This window comes from Rhineura floridana, chromosome 10 (assembly GCF_030035675.1).
Source record: "Rhineura floridana isolate rRhiFlo1 chromosome 10, rRhiFlo1.hap2, whole genome shotgun sequence".
Taxonomy (NCBI): Eukaryota; Metazoa; Chordata; class Lepidosauria; order Squamata; family Rhineuridae; genus Rhineura; species Rhineura floridana.
Window position 1 is genome coordinate 41,147,384 of NC_084489.1, and position 23,865 is coordinate 41,171,248.

The 23,865-nt window shown below is 40.9% G+C and overlaps 1 protein-coding gene across 1 annotated transcript; it reads right to left on the reverse strand.

Moving 5' to 3' along the window:
* Positions 1-4,199: 4,199 nt before the first annotated feature.
* LOC133364958 (fatty acid-binding protein, heart-like) lies at positions 4,200-4,665 on the reverse strand. Its single transcript, XM_061586068.1, has one exon. The coding sequence runs from the start codon at positions 4,635-4,637 to the stop codon at positions 4,215-4,217; it is 423 nt and encodes a 140-aa protein (XP_061442052.1). The 5' UTR covers positions 4,638-4,665; the 3' UTR covers positions 4,200-4,214.
* Positions 4,666-23,865: the final 19,200 nt, after the last annotated feature.

The window sequence follows — 23,865 nt, forward strand, 5'->3', positions numbered from 1 at the left end:
TTTCGGCATTCCTTCGTGTGTTCCCAATTCCATTCTTCGCTTGGAAGCGGGACTCATTTCAATAGAGGCCCATGTATGGCTGCTTAAAATTAATTTCTGGTTAAAATTGCTGTTTATACCCATGGGTTTGGCCCCATTAACATTAACTGATTTTTTTGTTCCAATTGGAAAAAGTCCCTAACAACTAAATTACTATCATTAGGGTTCTCTCTTCCTGCGATTTTGCCGCTGGGTTTTTCCAAAGCAAAATATCTTATTTACCAATGAATTTATGATCTGGAATTGTAAACCCACTTAACCAGAGCGACGGCATACCCTTCCCTCAGATACAGCACAAGGATATTTGCCCCAGCCCGCTATTTGTTTAATCTTACAGTCCCAAAACTCAGGAGGGCGTTTACTCTGGCAAAATTCAATATTCTACCCTTGGCTCTTTTGGAGGGCTGGTTTAAAAAAATTAAATACGCTGAACGGTTCGGCCCTTGTGATAATGATGCAGTGGAGTCGGTTAGTCACGTTTTACTCTACTGTCCTTTTTATCGTGACTTATGAGCCGCTTTAATTTCCCCAATTTTGCAAGGTTCTTTTGCCAGAGATGAATCCGTGATAGTGGACCATCTTTTGTCTGATCGCATTTCTTCGATAATGACTAAGGTCGCTAGTTTTTGTGCTGCCGCTGTTCGTACTAGAAAGTCTTTGGTAGCTTCCCAACTTAATTAAGTTTCTTACTGGCCTTTTTATTTCAGAGTGTAATCTTCCCAGCTGTGCTCGGGTCCTCTTTTTAAAGTATTTTGGAGAAACTATCTGTATTTTCTACGTGGATACTTATAGTTAGTTTATAAACCCTTATTTTAAGCATGTCTAGTACAACTTCCTTGATTCAAAGGAATAGAGGAAGGAAAGTGCTTAGTTTCTTATGTGGTATTTAATGTTTTTTAATGTCTGCATAATTGTATGATTGTCTGGTCTTTGACTGTAATAAACTTTTACATTACATATCAGTCTAGCAGGAAGGGAAGAGAGGCAGGATCAAAGGGATAGGGATAGCCTCAACCAGCAAGAGTTCTAGCTCTCTAGCTACCCTTATTAACCCCATGCAGCCTCAACCCACCAAGCTGGAGTTGAACCTCATACATTTGAACAATTTCCTCCCAATACAAATAGCGGCTTGGGCAGGACTTTTTGTCAGGAGGACCATGGCAGTAAGGGAAATGATTAAACTCCCCGCTCTGCCTGCTCTGGTCCTGATCTCCATATCTGCTATTTTGGTTTTTAAACACAAAAATGCATATAACATGTCACATAGTTTGGCCTTTAGGCAAACTGGCATAATGGAATTATATTACAGTGATACCCCTTTCCCACTTTGGAGCTGGTGTTCTTGGGTTTCATAGCTGCACCTTGCCCATCATACTTGGCCTTGTGTTTTGTTGATCCCTGATGGATTCTTCTCCTGTTCTCACTGGCTGAAATCCAAGGGGCCACATGTACTCTGCTATATGCACAGAGGGGATTTGCTGACCTACCCTTCTCATTACAGACCACTGTGCCCCTCTCCCAAAAGTTTCTGAAGGTTGGGAGACTTACTGCAAAGGAAATCAGCATGGTTCACATTTTAAAGGGCTGTGGTTGGAAAGACCCCTCCCCCTTGTGGAAGCAGTTTCCAATTATGCTCAGTGTTGTTTGAATCCAGTCATAGTTGGGGGTCTTGACTCATTCCTTAATATATGCAGTAGTCCCTTGAGACCTCACAGAGACTTCTGCAGGGGCAGAGGTCAATGTTGCATATATTAATAATTTGTGCATGCCCTATCCAGAGCTTGGAAAAGTTACTTTTTTGAACTACAACTCCCATCAGCCCAATCCAGTGGCCATGCTGGCTGGGGCTGATGGGAGTTGTAGTTCAAAAAAGTAACTTTTCCAAGCTGTGCCTATTTGTGCTTGCACTCTTCCCTACCCTGCAAAGCTTAGCTTCTTTTATGTAAAAATAGCTTCTCTAGGATCTGCATAAAATTGGGGATGCATTTAGAAAGTTTATCTTTAAAAGCTATTGCTGTTTCCCCGGTCCTCATGCAGAGGACCTTCCATCAGCTCCCCATCTGTGTCCTTCTCAAGGTTTATTCCTGCTGATGTGTTACACTCAGGGAGATGGGTGGAAATGCAGAAAGAACCCTTAACAATTCTCATTATAAATACTGCATGTCCACCGTGGGAATTAATGGCTTGCAAATAATAAAGTCTGGTTCTGAACAATCAGAAACTGCAAATGGGCAGTTGGGTGAATCCATCTTCCTCTGCTTTCCCCCTGAAATAAAGAAAAGACTTTAAAAGCAAACCTATTAATTCTGAAATAAATAGTATTTATGCTTTTAAGGCCCAGGGCTATTACTGAATGTACCCATTCCAAGCAAAGATAAAATATAGTGGCACAAAAGAAGCTCATAGTACTACTCAATTTGTTAGAGTATTACTTAGAAACAACAATTGCTCACACCTATGTAACAAACTCCTCCTCCTACAGGCCCAATCATTCTTTACAAACTTCACAGCATAATTTTCATGCCTGATTCAGAGAGCACAGTATGATTCTCTGCTGCGAAGTCTTTCTTCATTTGTTCTCTGTTCAGAACTCCTGTGGATTATTCAAAGTATGAGTCCAATATGAGATGTGTATTACACAAGAACAACATCACTCCTAATGAAGTGCAGCCACCTTCTGGAAGAAAGCATGACAGCAATTTATTTAAGAACCTGATTCAACTTTCACTGAAGTCATCGCAAAGGCTCTGGCTGGCCTCTGCTGGCCTTCAAGTCTCCTACATTTAGACTGTCAGAACACAAATAGAGAGGAAATGGGTGGAAGTCAACATGAACAGCTGTCTTCAGATGTTAAAGCAACCTTAAATGTTCACCTATGTGTCTGTGAAGCACAAGAACATAAGGTAATTTCATGAAACAAATATTGGCAAACTACTACATTTGTGGTTTTGCAGCCAAAACTTCACCATCCATGCACAAGAGAGGAGATGTGCTTATTGGGATTCCTGCATTGAGCAGGGGGTTGGACTTAATAGCTTTATAGGCCCCTTCCAACTCTACAATTCTATAGACCCCTGAGTTTGAAGAAGTACAAAAATCCATAGGAAAACACCCTAAAATGGAAAATCCCCTCATATAGCTCATTGTGGATGGAGCATGGTCAATGGCCATGGAATACTGATTAGCTGTAAGGAAAATGAGGAGAACTGAAAAACTGGGGGAACTGGAAAACCAGGTCTGGTGGGGGGAGAGAATTGAATGGCATATCCTACAAAAATGGCTAGTGGCACCCTATGAAAAATGGAAACAGACTGCCTTCAAGTCAATTCCGACTAATGGCAACCCTATGAATAGGGTTTTCAGGGTAAGTGGTATTCAAAGGAGGTTTACCATTGCCTTCCTCTGAGGATGAGAGGCAGTGACTGGCCCAAGGTCACCCAATGAGCTTCATGGCTCTGTGGGGATTTGAACCCTGGTCTCCCAGGTCCTAGTCCAACACCTTAACCACTACACAACACTCATAGAGGAGCACAAAAACAAAGGGAATCTTGTCAAAAATTTATACAGTTGAGGAATTTGAGGGGGAAAATATAGTTAGCAGAATAAGATGGGAACGGAACTGGGTCAGTCAATCTCAGAACAATAGAACATAATCTGGAATCAGGCTGAAAGATAATTAAATTTATCTATTTGTGAGGTGTCCTTTTACATAAAGAATTAATAACTTTTTTTGTTACTGGCAGCATTACAAGCAATAGCCCAACACTGGAAACAATTAAATAATTTATGTTTGGAAACCTAGAGACAAAAGGTTTGGATGTTAGCACTCATGGAAAAATAGGACAAAACAAGTATGAGCCTTGAACAATAATCAAAGAGACAACAACTTCATTGAAACATGTCTTTATGACTTATAGGAACACTCAAACACAAACTTTACGTCATCCAGCATCCAGGCACAAGCAAAAAAAGGAGTGAATGTTTGGCATGAATGTCTCTGATTGGGTGTTGGATTCTCTGGTTGAGAGGAGGGAATGAGTGAGGGTTTGTGTTTAAAATATACTGGATATTTTGTCAGAGAGTCAATTGGTTTTATTCTCGTGCTTGGATAGTTAGATAGATTAGGAATTGGGGTAGAGGGTGGTTTTTGGCCTGGGTAGGATTAAGATATAATTCTATAGTGTAGTGTAGTGATATTGTTCTGCTTTTTGGTAGGTGCGGGTGCAGACCACATTCCCCATCGTCAGAGTCAAAATCAATTTTCCATCCTTCAGTTCTCGGACTAGCGAGGTCTCCTTTCCATCCCATTTCTGCACATGAATGAGTTTTCCTCCATCTAGTGTCACAAGAGACTTGATGTGTCTGTCATCTGCAGTTGTCTCGTCAAATTCTTCTCCTAGTTTGAAGCAAATCTCTGTGTTCTTGAAAGTGCTTTGGGTCTTGAGGGTGATCTTGTCACCGTCAACCTCAATGATGGTGGTGGGTTTGGTCAGGTTTGCAATCTGTCTTGTGGCGAAGCCCACACCGATCGCTTTCATGTAATCATCGAAACCGCTGCTGTCTATCAGGTTCCAGACGCCCGCGAAAGCCTCAGCCATGGCGAGCCTCGTCGGGAATGTCTGTGCAAGGAGATAGTGATATTGTGTATCAGAGCTTATTTCTGTCTGTAAGGTTTAAAAATTATCATCTGAAAATATTAAAGTATCACTTTTGAATTGTTCCATACTCACAGCTATGCTTGGTTACTGCATACCATAAGTAAGTATCAGTCAGGGGGGTAGTGAATAAACAAATGGTACTGAAATTAAAACCCTTAATTTACAGTGTCTCTTGGCAAATACTACAAAGGTGTTTTATTCTGAAACTGGTGGCAGCATTATATCATAAGGATATCCTTTGAATGAAAGGATTGCCTCACATACAACCTAGCAATAACTATAGCCACAGTGGGTTTGGGGTATCCAGGATCACCCAGAGATAAGAGTGGGATACTGTTAGGGTTGCAATATCACCCGGTTAGTCAGGTTTTACCCGGATTCTTTCCATGCCACCTGGCACCCGTTTAGCCCATTAGGTGGCCCAGATTCTCAGCTTTAATTTTTTTAAAAATTAAGTTTCTAGGTGGTCCGGTTCTCGAGATATACTACAAAATGTCAGCCGCCGCCCTCCCCGGACTGTTAAATCTTTTTTTAAACAAATCTGTCCTGTATAGCACTTCATAGCTCTAACCCTGCCTGTTCAGAATTGCAGCCAGTAAGTGAAGCCAGGGTTGTGTTTGGTTGACCTGAGGCAGTGTCTAGAAAACCTCATTGCAATGCCAGAAAATGGTGGTTTCCCCCCCTGTTTATCTGAAAATCTCATAAATTGGGTACGTATATACATTTCAGTTTTTTCCCCTCTTGTACGCAGGAGTCAGATCCTGGGCAGTGTTTTGAAAACCTTCCCAATATTTGCTTTTGTGGGGGTAAAAGCAATGCTAATCCCATATGCCCAGAGTAAATCCCATTGAATTCAATAGGACTTACTTTTGAGTAGACATGGTTATGAATGTGCTGTAAATTAATGGGACTTTTGAGTGAATGTAAAAAAGAATTGTGTTTGTGTTCTAACTCTTTCTGTTACCTCTCCACTCCTATTTTAAAGCAATTAGGCAGGGCTTACTTAGGTATTGCAGTTTTTATTATGTAGGAAAGTAATACTGATTTTTTAAAACTAATACTGATTAATTTACTGCAATGACCAACTGGTTTGACAATAAACGATTATATGGGCTGTATGTACTTATACATCTGCAGTGTGTGTGTGTGTGTGTGTGTGTGTGTGGAGTCTTTCCAACAACCCTGTGAGGTAGGGTTGGTGATTGGAAACCAAGGCAACTCACAATAAGAAATAAATCCCTTTAAAATCCATTCACCATAAAGCAAGAATAAACAGTTGGAAAACAGCCTAAAGAGGCATAATTCTGAATTTTGAGTTGGGTGAATGAAGTTTATTTATTTATTATTTGATTTATATCCTGCCCTTCCTCCCAGTAGGAGCCCAGGGCGGCAAACAAAAGCACTTTAAAACATCATAAAAAACAGACTTTAAAATACATTAAAACATCTTTGAAAACATTTTTTAAAAGCTTTAAAAACATTTTTTTTTAAAAAAGAAAAGGCTTAAAAACATATTAAAAAGCAATTCCAACACAGACTCAGACTGGGATAAGGTCTCAACTTAAAAGGCTTGTTGAAAGAACAAGTTCCTTATCACTTGAGGCTGTAGTTCTCTGCACACTTCCCAGTTTGAGTAAGCCCCATTAAATACATTGGGACTTGCTTCTGAGTAAACAAACATCGGATTGCACTATAAATATCTTTACAGATTGTGTAATTAATAAACATATTTGATAGTCATGTTTATATAAATATTTCTTCATACTGGGTCCCAATAAGTATTTGATTTCACACTATGGTAGTAGATGATTCTTTCCTCTACATTTTAAGTGTGCCCTTCTTCCTTGGGGTGGTCATGGTTCTCCGTTGTATTCATCCTGAGGGGAGGATAGGCTGAGAGATGGTGGTCACCCAGTACACTTTATAGCTCATTTCCATTTTGAAAAATTAATTAAAATGATTTACATGCAGGCAAAGTTGATTGAGTAGATCAACACATTTAAAGCACATCCAACACACATTTAAAGTGCATGACTTCCCCTAAAGAATCCTGGGAAGTATAGTTTCCCCCTCACAGTTATAGTTCTCACCACCCTTAACAAACTAAAATTCCCATGATTCTGTGGTGGGATTCATGTGCTTCAAATGTGTGTTGAATGTGCTATAAATGGTGTGGATCTGCCCTAGGTGTGATGTCCATTGAAGAGTGAATTTCAAAGAACAATTTTAAAAGATACTTTTTTAAATGGGGGGGGGTTGTAGCTCATCGGGAGGGCATATGCTTTGCATGCAAGGTCCAAAATTCAATTCCTGGAAAAGACTATTGCCTGGAATCCTGGAGAGCCAATTCTAGTAAATGTCATGAGTACTGAGCTAGATGGTACGAAATGGCCTGAGTCAGTATAAGGCAGATTCCTTGGTTCCTAAAAGTGGGAAGAGACTCAAGGGCCACAGTGACTCCAACATTTATTTATGTATTTTTATTTACAACATTTATATACAGCTTTATTGTAAAAAATCTCAAAGCAGTTTACAGAAAGAATTAAAACAATAAAATTATTGGCAAAAGCGTTAAGGACAGATATTTAAAAACATTGAAAATAATAAAACCAACAATGAGTTAAAAACAGATTTAAAAACACAATAGCTTCTACATGCCTGGAGAGGCTTGCCTCAAGAAAACTGATTTTAGCAGGTGCTGAAAAGAGGCATCTGCCTAATGTCAATAGGCAAGGAGTTCCAAAGCATAGGTGCTGCCACACAAAAGGACTGATTTCTTACAAGAGCAGAACAAGTACTATGTGGCACCCATAACATGGAAAGCACAGCTTGAACTTGGCCTGGTAGCAAATCAGCAACCAATGCAGATTTCAGAGCAGAGGTGTAATGTGCTGATAGGATCTCACTCATGTCAGCAATCGTGCTGCAGCATTCTGCATTAACTGCAGTCCCCAGGCAAGTTGTGCTGCATGGGGATTTCTGTGACCTTGGTTGACTGGCTGCTAGGATTTTTTTAGTTTTGGTTTTTGGTTATGAATCCTGACTGGTTGTGAGATGCTGAGTTTTCTGCCTTACTCATAGGAATCTTGTTGTGGTTGGTATGGTGCTACATTTAGGAAAGTGTTACTGCCTTTTATGTTGTTGTTTTTTCTATTTGCATTTCACTTATCTTTAACCTCACTCCGTTACAGCCATAGAAGCAAAAGCAGTGGTTCCATGTGCTCAGGTCAACCCCCTTAAACCCATTGATGATGCACCTTGTCAGTTGCATGACAGTTTGTTTCTTGCCCAATAGTGGTAAAAGAGAATTCACATATTTGAAAGTGTGGCTGCAGTTGTTGTTCCCAAGCTGCTGCCTATGAAAGTAGACCAAACCATGTGTGTTTTCTCGCTGTCCATTATTGCTCACTGGAATTGGGTTGGCTGTCAAAGTGAGTTTATAGTAGCCCACAGGGTAGACAGAAAGGGTAGAGAATCTTCTTACTCTTACTCATTTCTCAGAACTCTTTCTGAAGGGTCAGATCTGTTAAGAATTTTTGAGCAGCCTTGTTAAAAGATAGGGGCAGGGCACTGCAGGCAGGGGGTTGCCAACCTGCTTGGATATGGATGTCTTTGCAGAGGATCCCTAGTCAAGGTTTACCAACAGCACAATCCATACTATATCTACTCAGAAGTAAGTCTTGTTGAGTTCTATGGTGCTTAATCCCTTAGTAAGTGAGTTTAGAATTGCAGCCTTTGGGGGCATCCATCTTTACTCCTGCGTGTTCCCATCTAACATCTCCACAACTCTAGGCTCCTTTCTTCCTACAATGGCCTTCTGGTGACTGGCCTGGCCTGGGGGCACTTAAACCCTTCATGCTGAAAGCAAATGGGCTAGATTAGATGTTTCCTACCCGGGCTTCATATTTTAGCTAAGATTTCTATCTTAATTTCCAATCAGAGAAAACAAAACAGGACAATGCAACTTTTAATATGATTAATTTGCCTAATCAGGACATGATTTGCATAATATGAAAATTACACCACTAATTTATAATTTGCATAATATGCAAATCAGCCTGCCCAGATTTGTGGAATTGGAATATGGCAACCCTAGATGCTGTGGAGTGCCCAGGCTGTGAGTGAAAATATTGTTATGGGTTTGGGGGTTGAGATAGATGATTTCTATGAGTCCCCTTCCAGCCTCTGATTTGGAACCCTGCACCTGGAGGTGGGCTCTGCAGATGAGAAACCTGCTCTGTTTGTCAGATGAGTCTTCTTTGTTAATCTAATAGAGTGGCCAGGTGGGCTAATGGGTCTGTCAAGTGCCCATTAACTTGGCGAATGGGCCAGGGAGATCCTATTGTTATTTAAATTCTTCAGGAGAACCCCCCTCCCCCGTTTCCTGGGGCCTAAGAGAGGTTTGCGTTTTTAGCTGAGTCTGGGTAAAGGCTAGGAACTAGAGACATGCAGAGAGGCCTGCTTCCCTCACAATGGCTTCAGGATCCCTCCTACAAGCCTAATGAAAAGCCAGATCTATTGGATTGCCAATGCTCTGATCCCCTCCATCTTATGCTCAAGCTGTGAATGTGTATAAATAAACCATATTTCATAAAGACACCCTAACTCTGTTGACCTTCTTTCCAAGGAAACCAAACCCTGGGCAAGTGCAGGAACCCCTGGAGATCTCTCTCCGCTCAGAGATTGGGGTGGCACACAACAATATTGCACACAAAGGTTGGGAAGTGTGGAATAACCTCTGTACATTTGTAAAGGGTAGATAATTCATTGTAAAGAGGCTGACATTCCCTCCATCTGCTGTAGGAAGACAGGCATAAGTGGGTAGGGATGTCACAGTCCGACAAGCCCCTTCAGACTAGCTGTGTGTTTGCATTCCCATTTAATATGTGTAGTCCACATGATGTTATCCTAAAACAACACCAATCTCGATGCTTTCTCCTGTAAATTCAGATTTACCCAATACAGGGATAATCCAATAAGCCAGGGGAAATAATGATCCAAACCTCTGCACTGGGTACTGCAGATTATTTGTTTTGGTGTTTTGGGGTGAGTGGATCAATTGTCACTTTCTGCTACTCCTCTTTCTGCACCCACTACTTCCACAATGCTTTCATTTCTTTTCCAATTGTTGAGCCCCAACTTCCCCAGGAGGAGCAGGGGCAGGAGTCAGTTGAGCCCCAGCATCCCCAGATAGATCAGGGAGAGCAGCCAGAGGTGGATGAGGTTTTCGAGGGCATTTTGATACCATTAACCATGGTATCCTTCTGGGCTGACTTGGTGAGATGGGTATTGGAGGCACTGTTTTACAGTGGTTCCGATCCTCTCTCCAAGGTCATTTTCAGAGAATAGGATTGGGTGATTGTCTGTCGGCCCCCTGACAATTGTGGTGTGGGGTGCTGCAGGGTACCATCTTGTCCCCCATGCTGTTTAACATCTATATGAAGCCCTTGGGAGCGGTCATCAGGAGATTTGGAGCAAGGTGTCAGCAGTACGCTGATGATACCTAGTTCTGTTTCTCTGTAACATCTGAATCGGGAGAGGCTGTGCAATCCCTGGACCACTGCCTAGACTCAGTGGTGGACTGGATGAAGGCCAATAAACTGAGTCTGAATCCTAGCAAGATGGGGTTGGGTTGACGCTATGGGCTGGTGGTTCTTGAGTTCAGATAACTGGTGAGTTGCCTGCTTTGGATGGGGTCGTACTCTCTCTGAAAGAGCAGATCTGTAGTCTGGGGGTGCTCCCGGATCCATCTTTGTTGCTAGAGGACCAGGTGACCTCAGTGGCTAGGAGTGCCTTTTACCAACTTCAGATGGTAAGACAGCTGCAGCCGTTTCTGGACTGGGATAGCCTGACCACTGTTGTCCATGCACTGGAAACCTCCAGGCTGGATTACTGTAATGCACCCTATATGGGGCTTCCCTTGAGGTTGGTCCGGAAGCTGCAGCTGGTGCAAAATGTGGTGGTGAGACTGCTCACTGAGGCAGGGTATCGCCAACATGTCACTCTGCTGCTGAAAGAATTGCACTGGCTGCCCATTAGCTACTGGGCCAAGTTCAAGATTCTAGTCTTGATGTACAAAGCCCTATACAGCTTGGAACCAGGATACCTGAAAGACAGTCTTATTATTTTATTTATTATTTGATTTATATCCCACCTTCCAGCAGGAGCCCAGTCTTATCCCTTATATACCCAGTCGATCTCTGCACTCTGGAGGTGAGGGCCTCCTGCAGATACCATCTTATGAGGAGGTCTGTTCTGCACAACATAGGGAATGGACCTTTAGTGTGGTGGCACCTACCCTATGGAATTCCCTCCTCTTAAATATTAGACAGGCGCCATCTCTGGCGCCTGTTGAAGACCTTCCTCTTTCAACAAGCCTTTTAAATTGAGACCTTATCCCAGTTAGCTTATGTGTTGGAATTGCTTTTGAATATGTTGTTAAACTTTTTTTAAAAAAACAATGTTTTTAACCTTTTTTAAAAAAAAGATGCCTTGAAAGCTTTAAAAAAATGTTTTTAAAGATGTTTTGTTTTAATGTATTCTAAAGTCTGTTTTTATGATGTTTTAAAGTGTTCTTAGTGCTTTTGTTTGCTGCCCTGGGCTCTTGCTGGAAGGGCGAGATATAAATCAAATAATAAATAAATAAATAAATAAATAAATATTGCATTTGTATACAGCTATATACATTTGGAAGCCATTCCTTGGATAAGGAATAAGACATCTGGAAGTCTATTCACATATATCTTTTTGTTGTTGTTGAAAATGCATTTAGGCTTCCTTCCAGTTTGGTATAAAACCAGATGACTTCATTTGCAGGTTTTTGAATTACCACCTTTCCTCCCAGGCCCTCAGAGCAGCAACCCCATGAGAACCCTATGAGACAGGACACCTACTGACTACGTCAAAGGCAACCAATACGTTTCATGACTGAACCTGGGTCTTCTTGCTATAAATCCAGCAAGTTAGTTACTACAGCACACTGGCTCTCGTTCTTTGGTTAGATCAGTGATTCTCAAATGGTGCGCCCAGGCACACTGGTGCACCCTAAGAGGTGGCTAGGTGTGCCTCAAATATTATAAAAGTATATTTTAAAAATGAGAAGAAACCCATTTGTATAGGGTAATAGTTTTCTATAGTTTATTTTTATTCAAAGTTTAAAATATATTAATATATTTTTAATTTTGTACACGAAGTGCGCCAGAAAATTTTTATATGTTTTACAGTGCGCCGCGAACCAAAAAAGTTTGAGAACCACTGGGTTAGATGGTGTGCTTGAGCCCTATTCAGACCTTAACTTCCACATATTTGCCCAATACATGGAAAGGAGAACAGGGACTGTACCTCCTGGGTCTGCTGCCAACACCCGCATAGGAACATTGGTACCTGCCTTATAGCAATTCAGACCATTGGCCCATCTAGCTTGCATAATGCAGCACCCACATAGCTCCCTGGGCAGAGTGTCTGCAGAGAACACAAGCAGCCCCCCTGGGACATAGGAACTTAGGAAGCTGCCTTATACCAACTCAGACCATTGGTCTATCTAGCTCAATATTGTCTACATTGACTGACAGCAGTTTTTCAGGGTCTCAGACTAAATATGTTCTGAGTCCTACCTGGAGATGACAGGTGTTGTGAGGAAAAATGTCAGCTTCATTGGTTTTGGGAGGCAAAACAAAGCCTGACCTATTGCTTATGCATGTGAGAATTGTTAACGAGGAATGATATCGGCACAAAGGTAACTTGCAGATGTTGAACAACTTACACTTTATGATGCAAATGGCTATTAATGTTCTGAAGTATATCCCATATATGCTATGAAGTGAAGCAGTGCTATCGACAAAGTTTCCTTAAAAAACACACACATCCAGCTCTTGCAAGAACTGATTGCTTCCCAAAGGAAATGCTTCCCTCCTTTTTATATGAAGGGAGCATTTTAAAAGAAATTGCGAAAGTCTCGTAACCCATTTATCCACATAATTTATCATATATATATTATCCTATAATTTATTTAAGAATATATCTATCCTGACCCTTTGTCCATAATCATAGCGCTGAGATGATATTTTATAAAACAAGTTATTTTATTTATTTAATTATTTTTAAAATTTTATATCCAGCCCTTCCTCCCAGAAGGAGCCTAAGGCGGCAAACAAAACCACTAAAAGCACTCTAAAACATTTTAAAAACAAAAGAAAAAACAAACTAAATTAAAACAAAACATATTTAAAACATCTTTTAAAAATACATCTTAAATAGCAATTCCAACACAGATGCAGACTGGGATGAGGTCTCTACTTAAAAGGCTTGTTGAAAGAGGAAGGTTTTCAGTAGGCACTGAAAAGAAAACACAGGTGGTGCCTGTCTAATATTTAAGGGGAAGAAATTCTAAAGGGTAGGTGCCACCACTTCTGCTTCCTATGTTGTGCGCAACGGACCTCCTGATAAGATGGTATCTGAAGGAGGCCCTACTGGCAGAGCACAGTGATCAACTGGGTATATAAGGGGTAAGACGATCTCTCATGTATCCTGGTCCCAAGTGGCATAGGGCTTTGTACACTAAAACCAGAACCTTGAACTTGGCCTGGTAGCTAATGGGCAGCCAGTGCAATTCTTTCAGAAGTGGGGTAACATGTTGGCAATACCCTGCCCCAGTGAGCACTTGCACTGTCGCATTTTGCACCAGCTGGAGCTTCTAGAACAACCTCAAGGGAAGACCCACCTAGAGCTCATTAAAGTAATCCAGCCTGGAGGTTACCAGTGCATAGACAACAGTGGTCAGACTATCCCGGTGCAGAAACGACCGCAGCTGTCTTACCAGCCGAAGCTGGTAAAAGGCACTCCTTGCCACTGAGGTCACCTGGGCCTCTAGTGACAAAGGTGGATCCAGGAGCACCCCCAGACTACGAACCTGCTCTTTCAGAGGATGTATGACCTCATCCAAAGCAGGCAACTGAGCAACTATCTGAATTTGGGAACCACCAACCCACAGTGCCTCTGTCTTGCTAGGATTCAGACTCAGTTTATTTGCTCTCATCCGGTCCACCACCGAGTCCAGGCACTGGTCCAGGGCTTACATGGCCTCTCCCAATTCAGATGTTACAGAGAAATAGAGCTGGGTATCATCAGTGTACTGCTGACGCCTTGCTCGAAATCTCCTGATGACCACTCCCAAGGGCATCATATAGATGTTAAACAGCATTGGGGACAAGATGGTTCCCTACAGCACCCCACAACACAACTGCCAGGGAGCCGAAAGACAATCACCCAATGCTATTCTTTGAAATTTATCCTGGAGATAGGATTGGAACCAGGGGTGTAGTTGTCTGGGGTCTCGGGTGTCTTAGACCCTGTACTTTTTTGGGAGCAGGGTCCTAACTGGATCCATATGTCTTCAACATCCTACAAACCAATCAGCATGAGAGGGGAGTGTGTTAGCCACTGAGAAGAGTCTTCTCACTGGTTTCCTTATCCTTTCCTACTGATTGGAGCCAATCAGAGTGAAAGGAGGTGAGTCAGACACTGAGAAGTCTCTTCTCAGTATCTAACAGCCATCCCTTTCATGCTGATGGACTTCTAGGGACTTCTGTTGATGTGGGAGAAAGCCTTAACAAGGACCTCATTCTCAACAGCAAAAAAAGGTGGGGAAGGGGGCATGGCTGGGACTAACATGGACCCTTGACTTCTGAATTTTCCAATACGCTACTGATTGGAACCACTGTAAACATTGCCTCATAAGATTATACAAATTAGTTATACTAAAAGGAGTATGTGGAAATGAAAAAGAAGGAACTAGCATCAGAAAAGAAATACTGATGGTATTTTTATAAAGGGAAATGGGTTTAAAGCTGCTTTGGAAGTTTAATCTCATCTTTCTGAACTAAGCAATCTCTGGCTGCAAAAGGGAACAAAGTTGTGGGTGTATCCTGCTTGTTCTATAGGTGGGGCCAAATATATATATAGCTTTATTTGCTTGTAGCCATAGGCCATTGCATACAAAAGAAACAATAAAACAGTATAAAGGGGTAAAAGATAAAATAAATCAGACTAGACGAAATACAAGTACGATTTAAAACTATTGAACTTTAATAAAATTTGCTCTAATGTTTTTAGCTGCGAGAGCAAAATTGGCCACTGCTAAGGTGGTAGAGGGATTCAGATCCGCCAATAATTCAACAATTAAAAAATCAGGATGAAGGCCCGATCTGGGCCTAATAAGGGGATCCAAGAATTTGTGTCTCGGATCGGAGTACAACGAACATCGTAGCAAATAATGATCTAAGTCCTCGACTGCTAGATCACCACATACACAGTGACGGTCGGCATGAGGGATCCCCTTATATCTACCCTCCAAATAAGCGGTGGGCATCGTCTGAAATCTAATTTGTGTATAAAGTCTACGCAATAGAGGACACGATAGATTTGTTAAATAAGGTGAAATGACATGATCAGATTTAAAAAGAGGAAACCATCTTGAAAAAGAAGAGGCCACAGTAACAGACCTATCTTGTGCCACGTTGAAATTGTAAATCCAATTGCGTAACTCTAAAGGCGACCATAATGAAAGGGTGCTATTCGGGAAGTTATATGATTGAATTAAAGATGTGATGGTATGGGCCCATCCTCCTAACTGCATTTGTTCAAGCCAGCAAAGTTTAACATAGGAGGAGTCATCCAACAATGAGATTTTCCTCCATAGCCTTAGAGCCGCCAAATCTATTTTGGCAGAGATGGAAGGCCTAATTCTGGCCTAACATGGGCAGCGGGGGTGCCACCAGGGAGCCCCAGGATCTGTCTTAGAAAGGTGTTTTGTATGGGTTCAAGAAGAGATTTGTATAATTGGCCCCAAAGACCAGACCCATAGAGTAATTTGGATAAGGCTTTAGCGATGAAGATTTTCAGCATAGGAGGGACTAATTGACTGCCACGAGTATAGAAGAACCTTTTCAACTGGCCAACTAATCTAGACAACGTCAGTTTAAGTTCTTTAATGTGAGGTTTCCATGAGAGTTGATTATTAAAAATAATCCCTAAATATTTGAAATTTTGGACTTGTTCTAGGGGAATTCCATTAAGCTTCCAAACAGATTTAGATTTACTGTGTTTCCCACAAACCATGATTTTAGATTTGGAGAGATTTATCTGTAACCTGTTGGATTGACAATACTCTTCTAGCCGAGTTAACAATCTTCTAAGTCCTATTTTATTAATAGAGAACAAGACCAAGTCGTTGGCATACAAGAGAGTTGAAATTTTTTCTTTGCCCACTGAGGGAGGGAAAAAGGATGGAGCTGACAATACTGGGACTAAATCTTTATAAAAAAATAAAAAGAAAAGGGGCCAAGATGCAGCCTTGTTTGACCCCTTTTAAAACCGGTATTTCGCTCGAAAGTGCGCCATTTCTGCCTAAGCGAATTCTTAGGAAATTTGATTGGTGAAGAGATTTTATTAGCCAGACTAGTCTCCTGTCGGCGTTTGATTGGGCCAACTTAAGCCACAGCAGTTCCCTTTCCACCGAATCAAAGGCTGCTGTGAAATCAATAAACGCCACATAGAGCGATGAGTGTGAACCTTTTAAAGCTTTATATATTAAGTGATTTAAAATAAAGGCCTGGTCCGTTGTACTTTTCCCTTTCCTAAAGCCCGCCTGTTCTTGATGTATAACCGAGAACCTAGAGTCCCATTCGGTAAGTTTATTAAGAAGGAATCGGGCATATAACTTGGCTGTAATATCTAGTAGACTGATAGGTCTATAGTTTTTAGGAAGGGAAGGATCACCTTTTTTAAAAATGGGAACTATTATACTGGTTTGCCATCCCGAGGGGAACTCACCAGAGTTATTAATATGGGTGAAAAGAATAACGAGTAGAGGGGCCCACCAGGGAATTTCTGACAAAAAGATCTCCGGGGGTAACATGTCCTCACCCGGGGCTTTATTTGTACGTAATGTCATAATCAAATCTCCTATTTCAGAAACGGAGACAGGGGGCCATGCAGGAAAATCAGCTATCTTGACAAGGGAATTGGAAGATGTTAGCGATGGGGACCCAAAGATTGTACTAAAATGGGAAACCCAAGTTTCAGGAAGAATAGGTGGAATAGATACGAAGTAACTTTGGGCAAGACCCCCATGCACCAGTTTCCAAAATTCCAAATCATTACCTTGGAGGTGTGCCTGTCCCAAATCTTTCCAGTTATTCAGATAAAAAATCTGCTTTTTATCTTTCAACAATTTCTTGTATGCCCTTTTGAGCGAGAGCATATGAGAAAAGGCAGACTCTGAATAATTTCGACGTGTGATTTTAATTTGGGCAGTAAGCTCTTTCTTTTTTGCTCTGCAGTCCCTATCGAACCATGTTTTTTGAGCTTGAATGTCTTTCTGTTTAAGGAAAATGTCAGTTGACACCACGGACTTAAGAGTTTTAGTGATCTTCTCGTAAGTTTCAAGAATATCCGCTGGCTGAGCACTAAGCTGGTGGTAAAGGTTTAACAAAGGTGGTGACACTAAAGCTCTCTTAACTGACGTGGCTACATTCACTGACCACTTGAGGCGTCTAGATCCACATAAAAGATCTAGGGTTGGGATTGGATTGCCTAATGAGGTCTGTGATAAGGGGCAACACAGGATGAGACAGATTGGAAGATGGTCACTGTCTGGTCTAGGTATGACTGTAAATTTTTTTATCAGGGAAACTAAAGACGGAGATCCTAAAAAATAATCTACAACACTTGCCCCTCTCCCTGAAATAAATGTAAAAAAACCCGTGAAGAATCTATATACGTCCCATTAATACAAACTAACTGAAATTTAATCAATAATCTAAAAAGGGCTCTGCCATTTTGATTTACAGAGATATTTCTTGAAGTGTGAGGAAGAATTAACTGCTCTTCAAGCGCACCCTCAGGAAAATCGCTCAGTGTTGGAAAAGTTTGGTCCAATCTCGCATTAAAGTCACCACAGATTAGTAGCGAGTGTGACTGGTGGGCATTAGAAAGCTTATCTAGGTATTTATCTAATTGTGACCATCTTGATGATGAGATGTAATTAGGCGATGGCGGAAAATATACATTTAAGCATATAATAGAATATTTAGCAGAAAAAGAAATAATTAACACTAAACAAGAATCCGGGGGCTGTTCTGAAGGAAGAGAAATCACGACATCTAGTGAAGTAGCTATTAATGTTGCTAGACCTCCACTGGCGCGGCCCCTTGTAGCGGTCTTCGTAGCTGGACAGACCCACGATATGAAGCCATGAAGGTCAATTTGCTGGGTGTCGCAAAGCCAAGTTTCCTGGAGACACAAGATGTCGAATGATTGGATAAAAGTTGTAAAATCCAAGTCATTTAACTTATTGTTCCAACCTGCGATGTTTCATGAGAGACAAGCAATGTCCGCTAAATGGGTTTTAGTGCAATGTTTAGTCAGGGAATTTTTTGGATTTCCTATGGATTGGGCAATCGCCGGGTGTGAGAGGGAGGGTAAAGCAATGGAGAATACTTTTGCATTACTCTGTCAATTCGCTGGGGGACCCCTGTCTGACAGTTCGCATGAAGCCGAAGTTAATTTGCCGGCATAAGAGAAATCCTTCTCCCAGTTCAGTCATTGCTTCCCTCACTGTCAACTGTTATTTGTCATCCCACCTCCCATGCATTCAGTTCTGCTTAGTAGCAGCAATGGTGGTTCCTATTTAGACAGATCTGTACGCAGCTGGCTAAGGAGTGACTCAACATATGATTTTAAACTGCAAGCAACTGTCTGTTGCTTTAAACTGCTGCTGCTGTCACCAGTGCCACTGAGAAAGGGTAAAGGGAATGTCATGGTAGCATATGGTAAGGAAACAGAATTGCAATTACAGGAACATAGGAATCTGCTTTATACCAGGTCAGACTGTCTGTGTGTCTGTCTCTCATACATGAATTGCATCCTACATGAAACATCTTGAACTGATTTAACAATAAAAACCATTTAATAATTAGCTGTTTTGGGACCCTTTAGGTTGAAGAGTGGGATATAAATGTATTTTATGAAATAAAATTAGTACTTTTTAAATATTAGCAGTTCTGACATTCCGTTTACCTTCTATAAGTAAGCTGCAGCTATACACGTCTAATAGACACATGTTTGTAAGTGGAGGCCTGAGGCACATTTTTCATTGTCAAGGTAAAAGGCTCTTTCATCATGGACTTTAATAAATGAAGGAGCTCTCTTGGCTAGGTTATCAAAGTACATTGTACCACTGCACCTTCTATGAAGGATCAGGGAGTGTGGTGGTTACCTGTTTACAGTTATCCCTTCCTAGGCTTCATCCAGATGTATGGTTCGATAGGAGGAAGGGATACACAGAAATGGTAGGTATTTGCTACGGTAATAATAAATCATGACGATACCAGTGTGATGTATGATAGCCTCCAAAAAGGAGTGGGTCATAATAATAAAAATCTGCTTCTAAAGTTAGGACTTCATTTGGTCTGCATTTTCAAGTGAACCAGCCTGATCCGCCCTTCCTGGGCTAATATGCAGACTGGAATACAGTTATTTTTCCAGTTTTTACACTTTCTCTGAATTTTGTGATGCAGGGTTGTACACAACCAAGTTCTATCAAAGCAGACCCATTGAAATTAATGAACCTAAATTAGTCATGTCTATTAACTTCCATGGGTCTACTCTGACAAGGATTAGCATTCAATACCATACACAGTTCTTGGTTCAAAAACATGCAAAAATGTGTACAAAACGCCTATTTTAAGATAAAATGCATATAAACATGTATTTTTTAGGTTAAACACATACCAAAAATGTGAATCTTCAAGTGTGGGTTGTTTCAAAATTGCAGAGTGATGTGGAAATGGGATGGAACTTGTATGTGAAACTGACACAGACCAGAAATACACTGATTTATCCGTCCTTACCTAAATTCTTGCACATACAACACATTTTTACAAAAAACATTTGGAAACTGGATGCATGGATTTAGAAATCTGATCCTTTACAAAAGGGGTGGGGGAACATTTTTGGCCAAATGGGCCAGATCTTTATTTCCCCCTACCCCCAGGGACCAACTTTGACAGGTGGATGATAATACCTGTATTCACCACACATGGATTTCCTGCTTGGAGCTCAAGAGAGAAGGCTCAGTATTTTGCGCAGTCCTTTTTTTGTACCTCTTCTCATGTTTTCTTTTGGAATTGAAGAGTTCATCTGAATCATTAACAGTGTCTTGGCCTTGGCATATGCACCTTTAGGAGCTATGTGTACAAGAGCTCCCATTTGTTCTTAAACAAAAATTTCTCAGCCCTAATTCTAGACACTGCCTTAATCACACATTTAAGGAGAAAGTGAATGCTAGACTGCACTATGATGCTTTAGTTTTTACACCATATTGCATTGGCTATAGAAATTAATACTGATGTTGCTTGTAAACTGTGTAATATGATATATCTACTATTCAGAGGCAAAATAGTACCTTCAATAAAACATAGGCATTTCTAGGTTACCTCTTATGTACATTCATTTGTCTATAAAACTGTAAAGCGGGCATAAGACTAATATTCTCTCCAGATCAGTGAGCTGGTTCAGAGGAAATATCTGCTCTAATTAAAATTAATTATGTTAAATAATTTCTGTATGTGAGTGAGAGAGAGGGGGGAGGAAGAGAGAGGGAGGGATCAGTGTTTTAATAGCTAAAAGAACAATGTTATATATTTCAATTTCAGAGCACAGAGAGCAATAAAGGGACAAGAGGATCAAAAGAGCTTGAGCAGAATATACACATTTGCTTTCATAAAATGTATAGAGTCAGTGTTTCTCATGGGGACTGTACAAATTGATTAGAGATTGGGAACCTCTGGCCCTCCAGATGTTGCTGGGCTTCAGCTCCCATCATCTTCAGAAGACATTGGGAATGCTGCCTGGAGCTGATGGGGCTTGGAGGCCAGCAATATCTGGAGGGCCACTGGTTCTCTGCCCCTGATTCTAATGATATCTGCACTAGACCTCTGGCCATTCATTCTATTAGAGAATTACGCTCATGTCAAATTGCATTTTCTTACTAAAAAATAAAGCATTCAGCACTACAATAAATATAACCTAGTATCAGCTTCAAATAACTATTAACACATCCTACAGATACAGAATATAATTTTGTTCTAGTTTTGCACACTAGATGGTGCTAGTTTACTCTCTGGTATTTCTTTGGTATGCTAAAAGCTATAAAAATGCAATTACTGTGGGAGTGCTGAATAATAATAATTTTAAAAATGCCTAACATTGCTATGTGCCATATTATTTATATTAAGATGCACAAGATCCAGAGGGGTTCCAGAATTCTTTGGGACATATAGGACAATTACTCTTATTAGGGTTGCCAGGTTCAGGGCCTGAGACTGATCCTGTATCTTTAGGAGAAGAGAAAGTCAGCCAAGTGCAGGTGTTCTTGCAACATTGTAATGGGAAAAACCACAAGGTGGAATTCTCCCTTCCCCCTGCACACCTTTTAAGATACAGAAGACCTCTTGGTTGCCAGGCCCAGCCTCCAAGAGGTCTTCTGTATCTTTAAAAATTGTGCAGGAGGAAGGGAGAATTCCACCTTGTGGTTTTTCTCATTATAGTGTAGCAAGAACACCTGCACTTGGTTGACTTTCTCTTCTCCTAAAGATACAAGATCAGTCTCAGGCCCTGAACCTGGCAACCCTAACTCTTATCTAGAGTGTTAAAAAAAATCACACTGGCTGACTTTGGAGTATATTTGGACCCCAATGAGATTTCCAATGGAAGGATGGAGTAACTTTGTCCCTCAGAGACTGTTTTTATCTGTGTTGTCAGCACAATTGTGCTTGATGATACCAAAGGATCCTGAGCCAAAAAACACTTCTTCATAGGAGGTAGAACTTTTCTGAGCAGTAACCGCTGGCCCTTTCCTCATGTATACTGATTAAACAAATTTCTGGGGTATATTTTAACCCTGTGTTTTGTTTCCAGAAGGAAAAAGGTAAGTGGTAACTGGCTGAAATTTGGGGACATTGTGCAGATGACCGTTTATGACGCTGTCCTAGGAGGGCAATCCTGTAGGTCTACTCATGTGTAAATTATACAATAAGAGGCAGAAATATTTGCTTTTTGCTGAGGAATTTTTTGAACCCCAGTGGTTTTCTTGTTTCCAGAAGGAAGATAGTCAGTGGTAACTGGCTGAAATTTGGGGACGTTGTACAGGTTAAAATTTGTGACAATACCCTAGGACAACCCTGTTGGTCTTCTCATGTGTAAATTACACAATGAAAAGTACACTTTGGGTTGGAATGGACTTCATAAGACTGGATGAAGGTTAAGTGCCATGTCAGGTGGTTCAGAAAGGTTAAAAAGACTAAAAAACAAACAAATAACAGGCTACTTTCTTTAAAAGCCAATGTACATAACCAAGCCTGCATAACAAGAATGTGGGTTGTGTGAACATATCTTGCCTGAATTGCACTCACATTGAAATTAAAGATAATTGCTTCACAGTAGGGGCAACTTGCATCTGAATTATGCGTGCTTTTGGCAATTTTTTAGTGGCCTAATGCAATTGCACAGCTTTTAAAACCTTGGAGAAATGAATGGGTATTTTTTCCAAATCAAAATAAGTTGCACTGAAGCTTTGAGGCACAATCCACCATGATGTTCTCATCTACAAGCCTACAGAAATGAACGAGAGATTTACAAAAGCATAGAGTGCTCATGCCCAGTTCCTATTTAATTTACAGTAAGTGAGTTGTCCATTGGACTGTTTCCCACTGATGTGTGCTCTTGCATCTCAATGCACATCTAGTTACACATTTAAAAAATGATTTCTGTGTGATTGGCTGCACCAGAATCTGAATGGGTGCACATCACAATGTGCATCCAATTGAGAGTGATGCAGTGGAGAAAGCTGGTGCCAGCTCTCAGGTACACATCCATTTGCTCATTTGATCAAACACTGGAATTATGTCTGCAATTCTTTATCTAGCATGTAGATACACACACTAAAGCTTGCTTCTGCACTGCTGGATTGGAGTGATGATATTTTATTTTACAGTTTAATTAATATAGGTAATACATATAATTACATGCCACACATTCACATTTTTCAGATAAAATATTTTGGGTGCTGCTAAATTTGGCTCTCCAGTTTAATTTCTGACTATTTTTCCCAGTAATTGTAAACATAAGATTCTACTGAAAATACATCCAGTTATTATTGTGATAAAGTATGTAATTCTTTGTTTAAAATACTGAAGTCAACTTACAGAACGGGTAAAAACAGCATCAAAATTTTTAGTGTGGCCCCACTTAATCCTCATCTAAATACTTACATCCTTGTGCACTGGGAGATCTCATATCCATGACATTACAGTGGATGTTCACACATTTCCCCCCAGAAGCAGTGCTTCCTTTCTAAAATAAGAGTTGCTGTCATAGTTTCATGGTTGGGCTACAGGCAGTAGTTTGGGCTGAGCCAGGAACTGAGAACCAAGAGCAATGGAACTAACCAGAAGGACAAATCAGGAAGCAGGGTTGAGGAGCAAGCTAGAGATCAGGCCCAAAGAATAACTAAGGATGCAGAAGCACATCTGAGCTCAGGAGGATACTGTCACTCACACTCAGGCTCAACTGACATCCAGAAGGATCTAATCAGTCTAGAGCTTACAGGTACTTAATTGAGAAACTACCATCTGCAGTTCAGTGGTTCACTATAAGGGGCAGCTGCCTAAGAATCCAGGCTGGTCCTTAGATGCTCCAACCTGGCTCTCAGCTAGTAGCCCTTCTAGCTATCTCACAGTTGTGCTGGGCTAGTTGCAATTACTCAGTAGCAAAGGAAAGCAATCAACATGCTCAAAGGCATTCATGTATTTATTCGTGGTAAATCCTGGACAGCTCTAGCTCAGCTGAAGCCTGGCTGGAATAATATTTCACACAGAGATTATCAAACAGGCACAAACTAGGTCAAAGTGCGCCAGACATTACAGTAATCTGCTGAATTATTAGAGGGAGAGGGGAGTCCTTTCTCGACTTATTTGCAAGCATTTTTGATGTGGGTAATCTAAATAGGAGGAAATCAGCTGAAGATAAATGATACAGAGGAAATCAGCTGAGACCAAAAAAATGGAAAGAAGGAGAATTAACTGGAATAAGCAGTAAAACACAGATAGAA